Genomic DNA, 19,588 nt, shown 5'->3' on the forward strand with positions numbered 1-19,588 from the left:
CTTAACAAAGTGTATCACTAACACAAGGCTCTTCCATCTCCCACGCAATCTCTGCCTGCTGGCTTCTGTAACTTAGTGGCTCTCAAGAGTCAGCAATTCTTCCCAGGAGGGCAGGCAGCCCCACGGTACCAGCTCATGCAGTTGTCCCTTGCAGCTACTGGAACAGAACTGGGGACTGGCAGGTCACTGAGCCAAGACCTGACACCTGAAAGTCCAGATGAAATACTGGGCATGGCTCATTGCACATCGAGCATGGCTCAGAGCTGTGCCCAAGCACCAGCAGCAGGTTTACTCCATCCAAAAGCCATTGGACCTTTGGGAACATGGAGGGAAAATTGTTCAGTTTTTTTATTATTTTATGATTATCTTCTCTGTAGTAGGAATAGTATGATTATATATGAAGGACTTGAAGCTATGATGTGAAGGGAGGATCTGTATCCCAAGGGACAAAAGGCACAACTTTGTCAATGGTAACTTTGGCCACCATGTGGTCCAGCAGCTAAAGAGAGGTGAGCTGCAGGCAGGGCTGGTTTCTGCAAAACTGTGCCCATGTTGGACAGTCACTGCTTTTAGATTTCCTGGTGTCTGTCTGCCTTTCCCTTTACATACTCAGCCTTCACAACAGACAAGTTCTTTTCTGTCCATCCCATCATTCCCACCTTGTCCATGTGTATTGCCGAATTTCCTTTGGTTTCTGACACCCCTAAGGATTGGAGTCTGCCATAGCATGCAGTCTTTGCACTGGCCCAGCAGTTCCCTCCTCATATTCAGGGACTTATCCTTGAGGTACCTGACAACTACCTGTTCTTCCTGAAACTCCTGGAAGGTCTGTTCCAGTGTTGCTACATTTGAAGGGGGGACTGTGACTCTCCTTCCCAAGTAGTGAAAGGCATGGTTCAGTGTGTTTGACAAGGAGGCAGCGCTCCAATTTTGGGACAGTAGCATGACTGCTAACCTTGAATGGAAGGGAAACAGTCCTAACGTTGCTTGCAGTTGCAGAAGATACACAGGTAGCTAGCTAAGCCCAAGGCTAAATAGCACCTAGCAAGGTGGAAAGAAAATGAGAACAGAGCCTAAGACTGCCCCCAAAAGCCATAGTTAAGCTAGGACAAAGCAAGCAGGATGGGAGGAAGCAAGCAGCTGCAGAAACACTGATCTCAGCAGCATGCTGGAGAAGAGGCAGCCCAAACAAGCTATGCTGGAGTACCACATCCCCTTCAGCACCATGCAGCCGAAGTGACAAGAAACAGACCCCAAAATAAAGGATACAGAGACATGGGATACAGCCAGGGACAAGTGCACAAAGCACAGGGCTTTCCTACCTAGATGTGGCCAGGTCAAGGGACTGTAGAAATGCTGCCGGAGAATAACTGCAATGCTCTGCCACTGATCACTGATCTGGGGCAAAGCAGGAGGGCTACAGGGGCTGCGTGGAGGTGGCAACTCAGGGCAAGTTGCTGTTTACACACTTCTCTGAAAATAACCAGCAAGGCAATTAAACATTAAGAAACACTGAGCTGAATCTGGAACACAGCACTGCAGAATGAGAAGAGCGCTCCAGCTCTAAGTACAACTACATACAAATATCTCCCCACATGTAGAGGTACATATGATCCAATGTCTCTTAGCATTAAGCAATGCCATGTTTCAGCTGATGCTGTGTATGTAGACTGGAACTTTCTCACCTGAAGCACGGGGCTGAGAATTCTATCTTCAGTCTGTGCACAGATGACCTCTTGTGCTTCTTGTGCTATTAAAAATAGTAATCAAAATTCATAAATACGTGGCAGAATGAAGGGCAGGGGGGGCGTCTCAAAAAAATATTATGCAAATGCCAAATTCCTATAGATTTACATAATCAGCCTCAAAACGCGAGTGACTGCTCTATTAGTGATAACACTATTTTAATTACTATTTTTCTCTTCACTGAGTTGTGAAAGGAGTGATGCTTTTTTATGCCAGTGGAAACATATGCAGCTTATTGCTGTTTACTTGTTTGCTCAGAGGAAAAATCTTATAAAAATAAAATACATAAAATGAGGCACGGTCAAAATAATCTAGCCAGGGATCTGAAACCCAAAGATGGTGCTTTTCAAGCACGTGAAAAGGAAATAGAAGTAAAAGCAATCTCTGTCATGGGGAGATGGAAACAATTTTATTGGGGGGGAACGTTAAAACAACCATATACAATTTGAACAAATACAACGTAACACAGTTTGTTCCCCAGGTTTTCTAATTACAGTATTTACAGGTTTAATAAGGCACTGGTTCTCAAAAAAGAACACATATTAGTTTCTTAGTCTTTACATTGTCAACATTTTCTTTAATAGAAATAACTTTGTGCTAGAGAAAGGATAGCAGTTGCTAGATGGCATCTCTCTTCCTTTTTTTAATTTCTTCTCCCACTTACCTATGCCATCTTACCTATGCCAGACAGAAACTAAACTAAACTTCCTTCAGTGATTTACATTTGAAAAGTGGATTTCTAGACCTGTGGGCACTGAAGTCACAATTATCTTCACCACTGACTTCCAAGCCCTCATCAACGTGCACTGTGAAACTACCAAAATCTGGAAGTGACATTAAAAGGCCACACCTGGCAAAATAAACATATAACCTGTCGTCTTTGTACATGCTGAAAGCATAATAATGACACATTGAGTGTTACAGAAAGTCAGCCATGCAGGCAGTAACTCGAATGTCACAGTGCTAGAATAAACAACCTCCACACTTGCCTTAGGCTGTTTTCTGGCCTTAGAAATAGCCCTTTACAATACCCTTTATTAGAGTGGGTAGGAGATTTGAGGCAAAATCTGGCCTTTTGAGTCTTGGGAGAAAATAGGCACTAGTTATACAACTGCAGACTGTTTGCTTTCTCAGTGTGTGTCTCCTCATATATATATATATATTTATTTTCCTATATAGCACTGTTGTAGTGATTTGTCATTTATGCATTTTCATAAATAAATATTATGCTTTATTTAGTGCTTTATCAACCATAATAGTTTACTCTTAATCCACAATACTGGAGCTATTCCAGACTCGCAACTGAATATATATATATATTTATATATATATATATAGAAAACACATAAACTTGGAACATTTAACATACACACTTTATGTAACCTATCAACCAGTATCTTAGATCCTTTTCTCTTGGACCAAAAAAAAAAAAAAAAGAAAAAAAAAAGGTAAAACTTGCTCAGAAAACCAGTCCTTTCTTTTGCAACACACTGAGGGCAGGTGCCGGGGCATGGCATGCCTCACCTCTGCCAGTGGGGGGAAAAGCACCCTCCAAAACATTTCTCAGGAGAGCCACGATAATTTAAAAAATAATAATAAAAATCAAATCTATTTCAGGAAGGCAGAGGTGAAACACACCTAAACACAGGAGGTAAGAGGCATCCCTGCTGTGTGACCGCTTACCTGGGACCCGCAGGGACCAAGCTCAGAGGTGCGATCCGCTGAGCCTGGTCCCAGCTGCTGCCAAAGTCAGCGGTCCCATCCGCATCTTCTGAGCTCAGAAACCTTGGTTATACGGAGCTGTGCTGGCGTTTATGAAATGGAGTGAAACTAGAAACCCCATGGCTCCATTTGCTAAGACAAAAAACGTGAAGGAAGGCTGGGCTGTCCTCATTTTGGACCACAAATATCAAAGCCAAGGCGTGGAGCGCACACTACTCTCAGCTTCACAAGCACGCTGTTTTTTAAGGACAGGGAAACCAGCATCATCTCTCTTGGGGTCAGGATTTGGTGTACTAATGTAACTAATGCTAACTATTTAATTCTCAGAGATTTTCTTTTCATATTGCATTGCTTGGCAATTTTGGGCAGGGAAACTGCACTGAAGAAGAAGCACTCTAATTAACAAAAATCCTCTGATTAAGCCTTTTGACACCTATAATCATGGAGGTCTTGCTGGTTTTCTTGAACCTGCACATTTTTCTCTGTTAGCTTGAAAGTATAAAATGTTAATTTTTCCAGCTAGAAATACCTTTAGGGAGCTGTGAAGCTAAACCCCAATTATATACCTACCTACCACAAATAAATCAGTTTTGTCCAAAAAGGGGGAAAAAAAGAAGCATTACAGAAGTGCTGAGGCTAAATCCAGCATGGCAATTATTTCAGTTCTGAAATAGGCTTAGCATAATCAAAGCAGCATTTGTAAGGACTTATTTCAATATTAAGCTGAACACCATCTAGTGAAACAGGACGTAGGCAGGCAAGAAAATTTTAAAAAATAAAAGAAGGGTAAAAAAGGGTAAACCAGTAACTCCCACGCAGCTCAGCTTTGATAATCTGATGAAGAACAGAACCTTTCCAAAGAAAACACTTCACAGGGAATATTTCACCTCTCATTTCCCCTTCTGTAGTATTAGCATTGCAGCAACTGCTGCAACCTCAGGAAGGAGGAACAGGGAAAGGCAGTAATTACATTTCCCATTGCTCTACTCCCATAAAAGCTCCTCTTGCTGGGAACTACGATGCTACGCAGCCCCAGCTTGGCAGCCAAGCCTGTCACTACTGTGCAGTGGCTGCCAGAGGTATGGAGGCTGCTGGAAGGCCACCCAAAATAGTAGTGCAGATGAAGTTTGAGCCAAATTGTTTGGTGTCTCTCACTTCAGCAGGGGAAGTGCTGGAGGCAGGTTCCCACTGCGCCTGTGGTGCCCAGCTCTCATCACCCACATAAGTCCCATACTCCTTCCCTGTCATGTCTTATGGACACAAGGCACCAGGTCTCCTTACACTTAAAAAAAAATAATTACCACCCCAGAGATGGGCATTTTTGAGGTTTTCAACTTTGCCTTAAAAAAGGGGAACACAGATTATTTTTTTTTTCCTCAACTGTGGTTGTAGATGGGTCCCTCACTTTTACATAAATGAAAGAGCAAGTTAATAATTCCTTCTCACAAGGAACTTCCTCTTATCCACCAGTTGTTTATGTGTGTCACAGCAGTGTCAAATTCACCAGCGGATCCAAATATGTACTTCATATCCACTCACACGCAAAGTTGCAGTGGGAGAAAAGAAAGAAAAAAAAAAAAAAGCCAAGAAAAGGGGCACTTGTTTATCATCAGGGTACTATCCCCATCAGATTTCCTGGAAACATGAAGAGCTTCTTCAAACAAGTCACACTAAACCATATTCATATAGCTCCCAATTACCTTAAACGAAGGATGACCTTCCCCAAGGTTGGCCACCCACACCAGTGATGGCAAGGATGTAATTGGGCTCCACCTCTGTCCTGTGAGAACCACTTGCACATGAAGGGTTATGGAAAGTTATCTCTACAAATAGGTGGCTTTTAAGATGGTCTCCATTACAGCTCCTGTGAGCTACACAGACCTACTCACCTTTTTTTTTTTTTTTTTTTTAATGCTGGAGTGCAATAGTCTTTTTATAAATGGAAAAGTTGGTTTGCTTTCATTTTCAGCAGTTCCCTCCAAATTTTTTAATGTAACAATATACCTTTTTTACTTCTAACCAAAAGTTTTATTTTCATAAAATTTAAAGCAGTATCTTTTTTTAAACAATCAAAATAATAATAATAACAATAATAATAATAAAATAATAAGTGGCTTTCATGGAAAGCAACATGCATAACCTTAAACCAGTTACTAAAACTGTATTTCCCCATGTAAACAAGGGCAGACAAGCCTCTTTCAATCTCGTATGTCAAAATTCAGGTGATATTTGCAAAGGATAGTCTCCTCAAAACTTACAGCTGCTCTTAAGCGTGATTCTTTTCAAGGTACTTATTAGTGAAGACTTTTGATACCTCTTCAGGACTTCTGCCTACACAAGAAAAGTCCGTTTCCATGGGCCTCCACGAGAGCTGCCTCTGGCAGAGTCAGAGCTTAATGTCCTGTGACTCTGACATTTTGGCAAGTGTTTTCTTGACCCGCAGGGCTGTGAGCCGGGAGGCAGGGTTGTGAGCCCAGCACTCCATCATCAGCTTCCCCATCTGCCTCAAGCACTGTGGAGAGAAGCAGGAGAGAAAGTCGCATCTGGATCAGTGGAAGAGGAGATTGCAGTTGTTGAAATGCTGAAATGCTGAAAAGCTGAAGGGAAAAGGTCTTTTCTAAGGGCAGATGGAAAAAAACCCAATATGCTGGCTGATAGTGCTTTCCAAAAGCTTTTGTTTACTGTATTTAAGGAGAGTTCTCCAAACATGAAAACTCTCTTATAATTTTTGACAAGTTATAGTCTAGACTTGGCTGTACACTCCACAAAAGCCCTTTTCTTATTTCCCCTTCCCCAAACCCGTGCAGCCTGATCTGCACAAGTGTGGCTCTGTACAGCGAGCCCTTTGCTGCATAAATTTAGTGGAATTTGTTTTCCTTAGCCAGCAACCAATCTCTGGGTTCAGACCAGCACGAGCATGCACCTACAGCTCCTGCCCAGCCACCCACACTGTGAAGTCACCTACAAGCACCCAGCTCAGCTCTGCCCTGTCCTACTCCATCTCTTGCTCACTTCTGAAACGTAGCCAGATCCTCCTCTGACTCCCAGCAACAACTCCCTTGCTGGCAGCACCTCAGCATTGCCTTTGACATCCTGGAAAAGCAGCACATATTCCTGCTCTGCCTCTACCACCTTCTTCCAAACATAAAGCACCACATAAGCCACTGCAGTTGGGTGATGACCCCACAAGCCTATGAATTTATGCTGCCTGAAGTATTTACTTGCTACTTAGGAAAACAGAAGTTTTCCATCTCACTGAAGTCTTGGTTCATGAGACTCCTGGCTCAGAAGCAGTGCAGAGCCTGAAAGGCATTACACATAAACACCACCAGTAGTGCCCAGACCAGCTGAACACATTTCAGATTACTGTACATTTTTATAAATGCATTTTTGATAATACGCAAGCACTGTCCGATAACAAATTTACCTCTTAATGCTGGAACGCCTGAAGTGGGATTACTGAGGACACTAACCAATTAATCAAGAACAACAAGCCTCCCCAGTCCTCAATATGTGTGACGGCAGATCAAACACATACTGCATGCCACCACGCAAAAGCCCCTCCCAGGACTGCTACTAACAGAGCTTCCTCCAGTGTTTACAATCCCAGTCCAAAGACTGAAAGGGATTGGGCTAGGGAGAGGATGAGGCAGGTGAGTTTTGATTAGACCTTCCCACACTGGCTGTTGTACAAATCCTCAAGCTTCATTTTTGCCTCCCATTCCCAAAGTGCCTCCATCTCATGCCTCCTAAATCTACCTGCAGAATATTCATCTACATGCTGCTCTTTCCAAACAGCAGCTGTCTTCTGTGACTGTAGAAAACTTTTACAGCATTAAACTATACCAATTAATATGTTTAATGACCCTTCCTCCACAGCATCTCAAGAGCCATTGGCAGGTTTGCCTGTGCCACCTCAACCGTTCATCTCTTGATCCCACAAGCACAACTCTGCTTTGTTACAGATGCTGAGAAGGGAGAGTTTAGATACTCCCCACCCCTCTCACCTCCTGAATTTACAATGGAAAGCATTTTCTGCCTACTGCATCTCCTCTGAAAGGCCACTTCCGTAGTCCTCTTTGCTAAAATGCAAATAGGTACATGAACACTTTTTTTCTGTAAGATGTAGGAGGGTGAGCAATTGGTGCCCCTCAGTGCAGTGCAGCCCAGCTACTGTAGTCAGTGCTATTACCTATCAATACCCTAAGTGAAACTTAATATCTTGTGCTCATGTTAGCACAAAATCACAGTAAAACTGTGTTTCCAAACCTGCAGACCTGTGATCACAGAAAAGCTGTACGCTCATTTGATTTCAAAGAAACAGAAGGTATTTCCTTCTTAAAAAAATAAAGGAAAAAGGTTGGAATTACAGCCCAAACATCAGTACACACTGAAGTAGCTGCCAGTACACAAAGTATGCTGCCACTCCATTACAGAAAATTATTTCTCTTACAAAAGAGAAAGTTTTGGCTAGCTACTGCCAGGAGCAGAGAGCAAAATGAATGCAAGAAGCAAACAGAGAGACTAAGAAGGTCTGACCACAGCCTGCTATCACTGTGGGATCTAGTACACAGCACATGAGGAACCTGCTGCAAATACCATAGGCTATGGCCCGTGGGGCTCTGAAACCCTTCAGTGGGGCTCTCTGAGAAGGTCATGCTCCTGCCTGAGCCCCATTACACTGTGACTGCAGCTATCACCAGTGGTAAATGTCCTCCTCCCTCAAAATGATGCAGAATTGGGTCAGCCTCGCTCACTTGCTCTGATTAAAGACACAGACTGCATTTTAAGAGGGACAATACCTCATCGCTGCTCCATCTGTTGGGAAATGAGGGGCGTAGTCTCTTGATGCACACAATCTCCCGCATGTCCTCATACGAGGGGTCACTGGGCACAAGGTCGTGGTAGGGAAGCTGATATTCCTCTACTATTCCTGAAAGAAGCAATTAGTTGCCTGTCACTTGCAGAAAACAACTTCCACTACCCTCTTCTCCTCTCATTTTATAACAGATTGGCCATACTGTTTAACAGTTAGATGTACTTCTCCTTAAAAGGATTTTCCTGCCGTAGAAGTTTATTCCACAGTCAAATTCCAGTGTAACCACTGCCATGAAAAGACTGGCCAGGTATCTTAATCCAAAAGTGTAGTTACTTGCCAAATGAGACAGTTTCTACCACTGCTGTTCAGTCCAGCAATCTCCATGATGTTCTCACAGAAAAGAGCTATTAGTATAGGGTCTGTATCAGAGTAATTTAACAGAGTTAGGTCTCTTTCTTATCACTGGACCTGGAATATATTAAAGGGCATTCTGTGCCTTTTCAGAACGTAATAAGGTACCATTCTTTGTGCATAGCAACGACGACAAAAATATTACAGATTTAACATCACATCACTGCAATACACTTCACCAGGTTTTAAACACAGGGATCATGCTGCTGATCAGTGACATTCAGCTCCTCTAGGGTAAGCACTCAGCACAATATTGCAGACTTTAAAGACTCATGAAGTGTGGTGAAGGCAGCGGAGACCCAAGAGAGACACGCTCTACTCTTGTCACCAAACTGGCACTTAACTGCTGCCAAGTCATTGCTCTGCATTTAACTTTCTCAGTGACAAAAGAGAGTTAATAACACCCATCATTTCTGCACTACACTAAGCTCTAAGTGCAGAAAGCACACACAGCTTATGTGAACAAGGATGGATCTATGCCCTGAGTCTGCAGCTGGCTGCATTGCTTTATCTTTGCTGTCCTCTCAACTTCATTGCCTGATCAGAAAGAAATTAAGCACATCACTGGTATGACAGAGATGTAGTAAGTATCACTTCTCTCTGTTTTTTTTGCTACTTGTCATGTAAACGGATTATTTATTTCAAATAGTAGCACAGCAAACCCCACATTATTTGTTCTCCTCCTTTTATATAACTCTAACCAAAGCAAAGAAATCACTATCTTCTTTCTGCTAAATTAGCTAGCACACACAGTCCAGCAGAAACATGATGCTTTTGGAAAAGGCCCCCAAATGAGTTCCATACTTCTCTTCAAAACAGGCATCTGCTGCCTTCAAACAAGCCATTAAGTTACAGTCTAAATTTCTGCTGTTGAAATAGCACTGACTCATACTTTAAGTTTCAAGAAGAGAATAGATATTAAGAGAGTTACCTGTATTGTTTATTCACATTTGTTTATTACTGTAAAAACAATAACCCAGAGAAAAAGATGTAATGGAAGATTCGAGGTTCACTGACATAATTAAAAGCGATTTCCCAGCTCTTTACCTCCTGAAACACATCTCCTTGCTATCTCCCAGAGGATGAGTCCAAAACTGTACATATCAGCCATGATATACGACTGAAAGTGATTTCTATTCAAGCTTTCATCCAGCACCTCAGGAGGCATATAACGTTTTGTTCCTACGCGGGTATTTGGAGGGATGTCTACCTCATTTGTATCACTAAAAGAAAAGGAGGAGAAAAAAAGGGCATCAGACATGCAACAAAGTGGCTTGAAAAGAAAGCAATTTAGATGGGAAATGTAAGATGTTCACACCACATCCACTCTCAAAAAAGGTCAAAAGTAATGCATAATCTTAATGGAACAATTTTTGCAAGAAAAGCGTCTTAGTGTGAAGGCAATCCTCCTTAAAAGGCTGACCTGCCTGAGGCTATGTTAAGCATTGAAATGCAGAACCACAATGGAGATAAGACTCAACAGGGATGCTGTAACATTTGTGAGATTTCATTAGCATTAGCCCGAGCTCTAATGTTAGTGATAACAATCAAATCTTCATTAAAGGCTGTTTTCCTAACATACTCCACCACCTAATGCTTTAGTCTTAGCAATTAATGGAGGATACTACATAGCACAGTATCACTTAGCTACAGCAAATCATATCTGCGAGGAAGATGGATCTGTTATTTTCCGCATGCATTATGTTTGATCTCTTCCAATCTTTACACATCAAGATGTGTAGACACAGAATTTTTTACACATTTATGTCTCTAAGCAAATGTGTCACACCTCACACATTGACCAGAAGAGACAAGATCTCTCTAATGGTAAACAAATTCCCATTAGTTATGTGATTGGAAGCTTTTTTTTCTTATTAACTCAGAGTCAGCTGTATCAGTTTTAATGTTTTTAGAGGTTCATTATACATGTATTTTGGTTTGCTTAAAAAGATCTGTTTTTATCTTCTCCATCTCCCAAATGGACATATTTTAAATGTGACGGATACAACAAAAGCTCACAGAATAATTATATCCCTGTAATTTCCTTCATGTACAGCAATTTTTTTTTCACCTACTGTTACGAAAATGACCAAAAAAAGCGGAGTCTGAGGTACAACTAGTCACCTACACAGTCCTTAAATCATATATATGCTGGTGGCACTTCTGTACTCCTCAAAGAATTTAACATAAATCCAGTGACCTGAAACATCTTGCAATACTTCAAATTAAATGAGAAATACAAAGAACTTTACTAGAATCATTAGCTTCAGCAGAGCACACCCCTTTCAACTATTTCCTGTTCCCTGCTGTTGCCTGAAAAATGCTGCCTGAGGAAGGATTCAGTATGAAAACAAGCCAAGTACATAATGTAAATTCCATTTGGACTGTGACAAATGCATGTTTCACCTTCTTTAATAACAATACTTGGTAGTTCCTAGTTCTTCGTTCATAGCTAAGCAGTGTGCTGCTCTGTATTTGCCAGGCAAGGTATGCCTGCAAAGTGTGAATTTCTTCCCTGAAAATTTTTATAGTATATTTTCAAGTTGTTGTTTTCTAGGCCTCTGTTCCTCAAAGTAAAAATATTCCTTTCTTGTGTCCTAAAGAAAGGTCAGGTTCATAAAGCAAAAGCCTCAACAAGAAACCTGGTAGGTAAGTGAATGGTAAGAAGAGCACATAAAAACTGCCTTTCCTTTCACTCTGAATAATTTCAGTTCAAGATTTGTACAGAATTCTTAATTTTTTTTTTTTAATACTTCAGGGAGCGCACAGTTTCAAAGCTGACCTCTGAAACTGAAACCCTCAGTCTATGTATTCTGGACACATTTCTGTGTACAGAAAAATCAGAGATTTTGGAACACACATCTCTACCACCAGGACCACCGCCGAGAGCTCAAACTCCTTTTGAACAGAGCTGTCAGAGAGCAATGTCTCCTTACGAATCCCAGGAGTGAGTAAAGTTCTACTTGTCTGCTCTTTCTAAGTTGTTTAAACACACAACCATTTTTTTTAAATCAAATTTAAAAGCCATTTCAAAAATCAAATCTGTACTTCGGCAATTTGATTTGTAGGAAATGAAACAAAAGGCAGCCCAAATGGGGTCCTTTTCAATAAATCCCAGTTAGTAACTTGTGCAAATGATTAGTATTCTTCCATATAAGTTGGGAGTGAATTTTCATGGGATCAGACAAGCTGAATGCTTCAGTGACAAGCTCATTGACATGACTTCAATCTGTCAGTGCTATGCCCTTTTACTGGGTGCAAACAATACTAGCGTAGCTATTGAGAACCAAGTGGTGAAAACTGAACATTTATGCAAACGTAACTAATGTGCTCAGTAGTCAAAAATTAACTATTTATACACCTGCATTAGGTGTTTACGTGACATTCTCACCCACACCGATAACCTCAAACACAGAGGAGCAGAGCCCAAAAAGTATGCACATACACTGCAGGAGCATGCTCATGTGTGCATGCTCACTCAGTCAACAACTAAGGCAGCATTTGCATCTGATTGACTAACTTTTCCTCACCCTCCTCACTTCTACTCACCTGATAAATTTAACAGCCAAGCCCAAATCTGCTATACAGCAGGTGCCATTCTTTTTCACCAGGATATTCTTACTTTTCAGGTCACGATGGGCAATAGCAGGTTTGCCCTGAGTACTGAAGATCTCAGTGTGCAAGTGGCACAAACCACTAACAGAGGAGTAAGCCAGTTTCAGCATGGCTTTTGTGTCCAAGGTAGTAGATTTTAGATAATCGTAGAGTGAGCCATTCTCGTGGTAGTCAGTGATAAGATACAGTTGGGTCCAAGATCCTGTACCTTTAATGTCTGCAGCAATGAATCCTTCAAAAAAAAAAAAAGATATTTTCACATTAATACTTCTCATGGTTTTTTTGTTTTTTTTTGTTTTATTTTTTTTTGACTGCTCAGAACTCTGGACTGTCATCCACTTCAATTTTGATAACATATTTTATTTCTTTCACTGCACTTACATGCAACTATTTCGCACCTCTAACCTTTAATGTACTTTCAGAAAACTCAGATATGGAAACACTGGTGGCTGAAACAGACGTATTGCGTTTGGAGTAACAACCCCCAAAGCCCATTATTTTTTAATTTTTATTTATATTTCTGTAGTCCTTGAAACAACTTTCCTTTGAAAAGCGCTGGGTGGCTAATTGCAGAGCACAGCGGGTAACAAAGCACATCGGAAAGGACATCAGATAACAGCAAATACAAAATTACTAAACTTAAGAAACCTGTACACTATCAAAAATTCTCTTTAACTTCACTCACCGAGAATATTTTCATGTCTCATCAGGACAGTCTGGTAGATTTCTGTTTCTCTGAACCAGCTGGCCTCCTCTGTGGTAAAAAACACTTTCACGGCTACCTTTTCACCACGCCACTTTCCCATCCAGACTTCTCCATAGCGACCTTTTCCAATCTGCTTTACCATTTGAATCTGTTTTGCGATGGTCCTTTGAACCTGTGAAATGCCAAGGCAGATGCTTACACTTTGCTCAGTGCAAATCTCTGCCTTCATCTCCCTCCTTCTATGTCTCCTTCCCACGCAGCCAGTCTCGAGGAAAGTGGAATACGTGGCCATTGTACCACAGATTTCAGCAACACTCCACAATTGCAGATACTCCCCATTTTCTCCAAGATACAGTGCTGGCAAGAACACTTCTACTGCTGTGAAGAAGCCTTTCTATGCATGCTCGAAATGCACTGTGGCTTCTCAAGAAACTAAATCGATCTGTGTGAAGGAAACATTTGACTGTGAACCCTGAATTTTTTATTTTTCTGTGAGATGTTGCCACTTCGTGGAAATTTTTTTTTGTTCCTTTTGGAAAAGTTTTGACAGAAAACACTCCTGATCATCTCAATGTTACCCAAATTCCAGAGGGGTAGGTAACACATTGATTAAAACAGGGATATTCATCATATACTCAACACTGCTGAGGCTGAAGGCTAGGGCTCACAGGAGTCAAAAGTGTACTAGCCCTCCAAAACTAGCAAAATTATTGATAGCAGCTTCCTATCACCTATCCTTGAAAATGCCAAGCCTAATAACTTCAAAATATGCATTTGGTGTTAGGAACCACTACTTAGAGAGTTAGGACCCACATGCCTACAATTATTTTAATATTCATAATTATCTATCAATAAAAAGCAATTTTCCCCCCCCCAAATATTTAGAAGACAGCTTTCTAGTGTCTGTGCCAGCTTTGTCAGTGCCTGTATTGTGAGCTAATGCTAAAGTCAGCTGTAGTGCAAGATCAACGTACATGGTGGCAGAATTGCAGAGATACTCTTCATAAGGATGACAGACCCTGTGTCTATATTTAACAAGCTTTTAGAACCACAAAAAATCTTGGACAAGTGGGAACTAATATTCTCATCGGATTGGAACATGTCTGCACATCATATATTTCCAAAAGTTCACAAATAAAAACACAAGTAGACGCTGCAGCACAGGACACTGGTGTTCATGGCTGACTCAGCCTCTCCCTAATATAACAGCACATTCACCCTCTTGTGTTACAGCATTGCCAGTTCAATCCACTGCTAATGATTTTTGGTTTGGTAGGATTTTACAAGACTTTGAAAGAAAATAATTTTATCATTTCCAACGCAAGGAGATTTTCATCTGGTCCAATCAACTGGCAAAATCTGGACAAGTTCAAATTTGTGATCTCTCGCTCAGCTTTGCCACCACCCAGATACAAATCTCAAGCAGTTTGTTGCAGCAAGTGTGCACTAACTGAATCCCTACGAAATGATATGCATTTCATGTAATCTAAAATAGTTTTGCAATCTTGGCTGACAGAAATGAGCAAAACATGATTTTTAGAATCATTTGCTTCCTTTGTTATGCCTGGGAGGTTTAGTGGAAACTACCAGTTTGGTAATGCTGAGCAGGACTGCCACAATCCCACTGCAACATGAATGTACGTCCAAAGATGAACTCAAAACCTACTAGGTAAGGTCAATCATCATTCATTTTGCAAAATAACCACTGGTTTTCATGACAGACAATTTTAAGAAGCAAAACATACAGTGGCATTCATGCAAAGCCATTTCTAATGTCCCAGTTTTCTTCTTCTGTCATTTAAACAGAATTCCATTTTTCCAGCCCTGTAATGAACTATTAGACTTACAAGATGGTAGCCACAAAGCCATTATTTTTGATTAAGATCAGTGAAAGCCAAGAATAGAGATTAACTGTAATTTTTAAAATTGATTTATTCTCTTTTATACTCTCATATAGTGATTGAACAACAGTTATATTACATTGGAATTTTGCTGTAACATTTTGTAATGTCATTTTAGCATTGTTGCTTTCTATTTTGCCCATTTTAAAAATGCATCCTGAACAATAATGTAGTTATATCAAATAACTTAATTTGTGTAAATATATGTAATGGCATCATAAAGTACATGGAATTACAATACTTAATGATGAAAAGTTCCTTATTAAATTACATTAGGAAAATGAAAAACACATTTCTGTTATGGGTTTTCAGGTGGCAGAATACTATGTGAAGGACCTTAACCTAGTTTCCTCTTGCTAGAACTGGTCAAATGATTTCTCATGAACAATTTATTTTATTTTAAGGAATTTAGTCCTTTGTTGTATCATAAACCAATTAGGATTTCTAAAACAAATAGGTTAATCAAAATTGTTGGATGAACTGATTTCATAAGTATGCTGAATGATGTGTTCATGTGAATTACTTACACTTAGTGGGGCTGATTTTTTTAATTTCTTTTTAAATCTGTATATTTTGTCACTTGAGCTCTGTAAGCAGCCAGGTAAAGTTACACAGCCTTTTCTTTCCTCTCCCCAAATAGAATCAATCCAATTACCAACTCCTCCTATTTTTCTGGCATTTAGCTAAATGTTTTCAGCTACTGCAGATGAAAATTTATACAAGCCAACTCATTGTAACTTCACTATTTTGAACAGAGAACTTCCTATCTATGGCTGGGGTGCAGTCCCTTGAAAAGCAAAGCTCATTGGAAAGGGAATTAGGGAAAAAAACACACAAAAAGGTAGAGACCAAACTGTAATTCAGCAAACTCTTCAGACAGAACACTGGAATAAATGTCCCCAGAGTCTCCCTTAGCTTGTACTGATCCTATGGTATCTACAATAAGAAATGAGGTGAGGTAGGAAAATAACCCTAAGCTTTTTTTGGCTTAATCTTCATGAAAAAAATTCTGCTTCTAAAGTAGCTGTTCTCCAGCTTAAATCTCCAGCTTAAAACAACAAAACACTAAAACAACAGATGAGGCCTTTTAAAGATAATTTCTTGTGCCTCGTCTCCTTCTACTCATTTTTGCCTTTGAAACTTGCATTAAAATAGTGTTGCTTCCTTACCAGGAGAGGGAGCCCAGAGCCGCTCCCTGAGCTCTGGGACTGCTCGATCAAATCCTTCAGGGACTCTCCAGGGGGAATGTAGGTCTCGTCCTGCTCCAGCCCAATGCTGTAGTGGTGCCTCGTCTCTTGGCGTTTGTACCTGACGTTTTACACGAGAACAAAATTAGTTTTGAACACAATGAACACATGTGCAATGAATAATGCACATCATCCTTCATATTTCCTTCATTTATAGACTAACAGCTTTCTCTGCTTCCATGAGGAATATGCTGGACCCACTGGCCAAAATTTACTATTTTATTTTTAATAACTGTTTTCAGGATAAAAACTCTTAAAGTGTAACACTCAAAGACCATGCAATCTGGGGTAAGCAATCAAATGCTTTCCTTTCAGAAACTTGAATATGACTAAAACCCAGACCAAATAAATAATCAGTTTTATTTTACTGTTTGCAGTGGGCTTTTAAGAGCCAGAGGAGTTAAAGTCATGGAATCTGGGACTGTTTAAAAAATGTGACAAATTATTAAAACTATGTATATTATGATAACATTCTAGACACATTTACTTACATTCCTGTATTGCCCTCTTTTTTTATGGTCACTTCTTCACCACATAAACACATTTAGAAGTCTTAGGTTTATTTAACATATATAAAATTTGTGATTTGGCCCTCTTAAACTCAGTAGAGAATAATCTGTGCCTCAACCTGAATGATTTTATAAGATGTTGGGCAAAAGACTACTCTATATGAAATACATCACATAGATATACCTGTGACTAGCATGAATAAAATACCCATTTTTTCTCCCTAAAAAATTACAGTTTCTCATTTCTTTTCCTTAAGGTCCACTTCTGTTTTTTTTTCAAATTCCTAAATCTATAAAAAGATAAAAGTTGGGAGGAACATTAACTAAGTGCCAAATTATCCCTTATTTACCTGAAGTAGCAGAATATGATGATAAGCACCAGAAGTATACTGCAAACAGTCACTGAGATCAGCAGGGCCTTATGGTGGATGTTTGCTTCATCAAAGTCTGAGGTTAAAAACAAGAAAGGTAGAAAACTCAGAAAGGGAGGTGGTACGAAGTCAGTCTCAAAAGACACATCCTTAAAAAGTGCACTGAGTACAAGATCATTTCCGTTCTTTCCTAATGAAGTCCTGTGCAAGACACCCCTGGATTCCCCAGGCATTTTGTGCGCTTCCTCTTTGACCTTCACTGACCAGGGCACCTCCAAAAGCCTATTTGAGTTTTCAGCCCTCACTCAGGCAAAACATTGCCTTGATTTGCAATTCCCTTTTTGGATCTGAATGAAAAATCAATCAAGACCTGTAACTCTGTGACTTAACCTGAGTGATCAGACAGGGCATGCAAAAATTACCGCCTCTATCTTAAAACAGTCATATTAAGCAGCATCCTATTGAGTAGTTAATATTAAAAAAACAAAACAAACAAACAAAAAACCCAAACCAAAACAAAACAAAAAAAAAAAACCCACAACCAAACAAAATCCAACCAAACGAACTGAAAAACCCCACAACAAAACTGCATTTATCCTAGAAGGAAAGACACAGCAGGCCATTCAACCCTCAGGAAGGTAGGCCACAAGATGTCTTGAAAGTATATTTCCCTCATTACAGAATAATCCTTCTCTTGGATCCTGTTTTAAACACCTGAACAGGAATTTTCTCCTCCATTCATTTTTACAGCAGCCAGCCCTGTGTGCCAGAAAGTCCTTCCTATGTTTGTGGGCAAAATTGTTCTTTCAGCAGTTATTCTGTAAAACACTCTGAAAATGAAACTTGTCAAGTAACTTGTAGAAAATGCTGTTAAATTAAAACTAATAAAACATTTTAGTCAATCTGGGCATGGGAAACTCACATTCCCTTTTAAAGTACAACATTGATCTCCAAATTTGTATTCTCAGCTCAGGCAAGCAAGTCTAACCATTCATGTTTCTCTGCTAAAAAACCAAGAAACCTAGCAGTATGATGTTTTAACCTCCCCTACTACCCAAACTCTCAAACTTACAGTATTTCAGCATGTATCTACATGCCACCCTTCCAAAGTTGCTATCTGGTATAACGCAAATGAGGACCATGTTTTCTGAGGCTCTTCCAGCCTTGCTGTCTTGCATCCTTCACTCTAATGCCTGACACATCATAGAATGCAAGAAATCTATCCTTAGTCCTGGAACAATGTTATTATGTTTCAGATTTACAAGGGTAATGAGATGAGGAAATTCCTAAGGGACTCTTAGTTTACTGTCAGTCTTTTATTTTAAAGATCCAGTTTCTCCTTCTTTTTTCGCTCCCAAACTATTTCTTTCCTTCCCCATTCCATTACAAATAGAGATTACCTACCAACTCACCTTTTGATCACACTGGTCATGTTTTAACCTGCCATTACCTGCTCTGGGAGCATTAACAATGTAAACATTCAAGACACGGCTGATGCCTTTGAAAGGGGACACTGACACCACGTCTATCAGGAAAACACTCGAGCCCATCATTCTCCCTGCCACAGCAGATTTATCCCTGGCCTGCCACTCCAAGTGGGCTGTGAGTTGAAACCGAGAGCCCACCAGGGAATCCAGACTTCTCTCGTGAAGGTGATGGCTGCTCGGCAGGGCTGAGGGCTCCAGTTTGTGCTTTGTAAGCAGCCTGTGTCAGCCACTATTTCCCTCTAAATTGTGTGGTTTGTAACAGTTTAAGATGCCGCAGCCCATCGGCTAAAGAGAAGATAAACAGAGCACAGAGACCATATAGTGGCATTTTACACCTGGGAGAAACCTGGATATTTGTCCACAGCAAGGGGTTTCCCACTTCACAGAGTAGGACAGGATGGAAGCTGGGGTTTTGTGCTTAGCAGTAATGAAAGCTGACAACAGATGCAGAGGGAGCAATTCAGATCTCTCTCATACTTGTGCATGCTAGACAGTAAAGCCATGGAAATCTGTGCATTTATACAGGCACAAAGTGTTGCACGTGAACTTGTTCATGCTGTCTGTGCATGCGTGAGTATATACATCTGGAGAGGGAAGATAAAGATGCTGAAATCTCTACTCAAATTCTGGTAAAATTTAGTGTTTAAGTGATCCAAACCTTGTGCTCAATGTTTCTAATGGGCTTCTGCCATTCAGAAAAGCAAATAAATGCAGTCTTGGTTTTCCTAGAGGCCAGAAGGCATTTTGGAAGTGCTGTTTAACTCTCCCAGATGACCTTCAGGCTCCAACGCTGCGCAATTCTTTTGGTACCCAAATGCAATTATATGAAGCAAGTGTAAGGAAAGCATGCGAGACATAAAGAAACGTGTCCCGATCTCCTTGCTGGGAGCAGCTGACGCAGAATGCAGCAGCACCAGTGCGCTTGCACTCTTGCAGTGGGTGATGTCCCCATGCCAGCAGTGTCAGCTGACACAGCTTTCATAGTGGTTCACTCTGCACAGCACAGGCATGCAACTGCCTCTCACAGGAGGGGAGAATAAGTTCCATATGTCTT

General features: G+C 40.5%; 1 protein-coding gene across 2 annotated transcripts in view; it reads right to left on the minus strand.

The window, feature by feature from the left end:
* Positions 1-2,143: 2,143 nt before the first annotated feature.
* Positions 2,144-19,588, minus strand: part of BMPR1B (bone morphogenetic protein receptor type 1B) — a 240,448-nt gene continuing 223,003 nt past the window's right edge. For both annotated transcript variants that reach the window (XM_050338657.1, XM_050338658.1), the window contains 7 exons: positions 17,027-17,123; positions 16,090-16,228; positions 12,999-13,191; positions 12,248-12,545; positions 9,746-9,921; positions 8,271-8,401; positions 2,144-5,980 (listed from right to left, as the gene is read on the minus strand). In XM_050338657.1, coding sequence (XP_050194614.1) covers positions 5,855-5,980; positions 8,271-8,401; positions 9,746-9,921; positions 12,248-12,545; positions 12,999-13,191; positions 16,090-16,228; positions 17,027-17,123 — 1,160 coding nt within the window. In that variant the 3' untranslated portion in view covers positions 2,144-5,854. The remainder of the gene's footprint in view (positions 5,981-8,270; positions 8,402-9,745; positions 9,922-12,247; positions 12,546-12,998; positions 13,192-16,089; positions 16,229-17,026; positions 17,124-19,588) is intronic.

Source organism: Myiozetetes cayanensis, unplaced genomic scaffold, assembly GCF_022539395.1.
Source record: "Myiozetetes cayanensis isolate MyiCay16 unplaced genomic scaffold, myiCay2020 scf7, whole genome shotgun sequence".
Taxonomy (NCBI): Eukaryota; Metazoa; Chordata; class Aves; order Passeriformes; family Tyrannidae; genus Myiozetetes; species Myiozetetes cayanensis.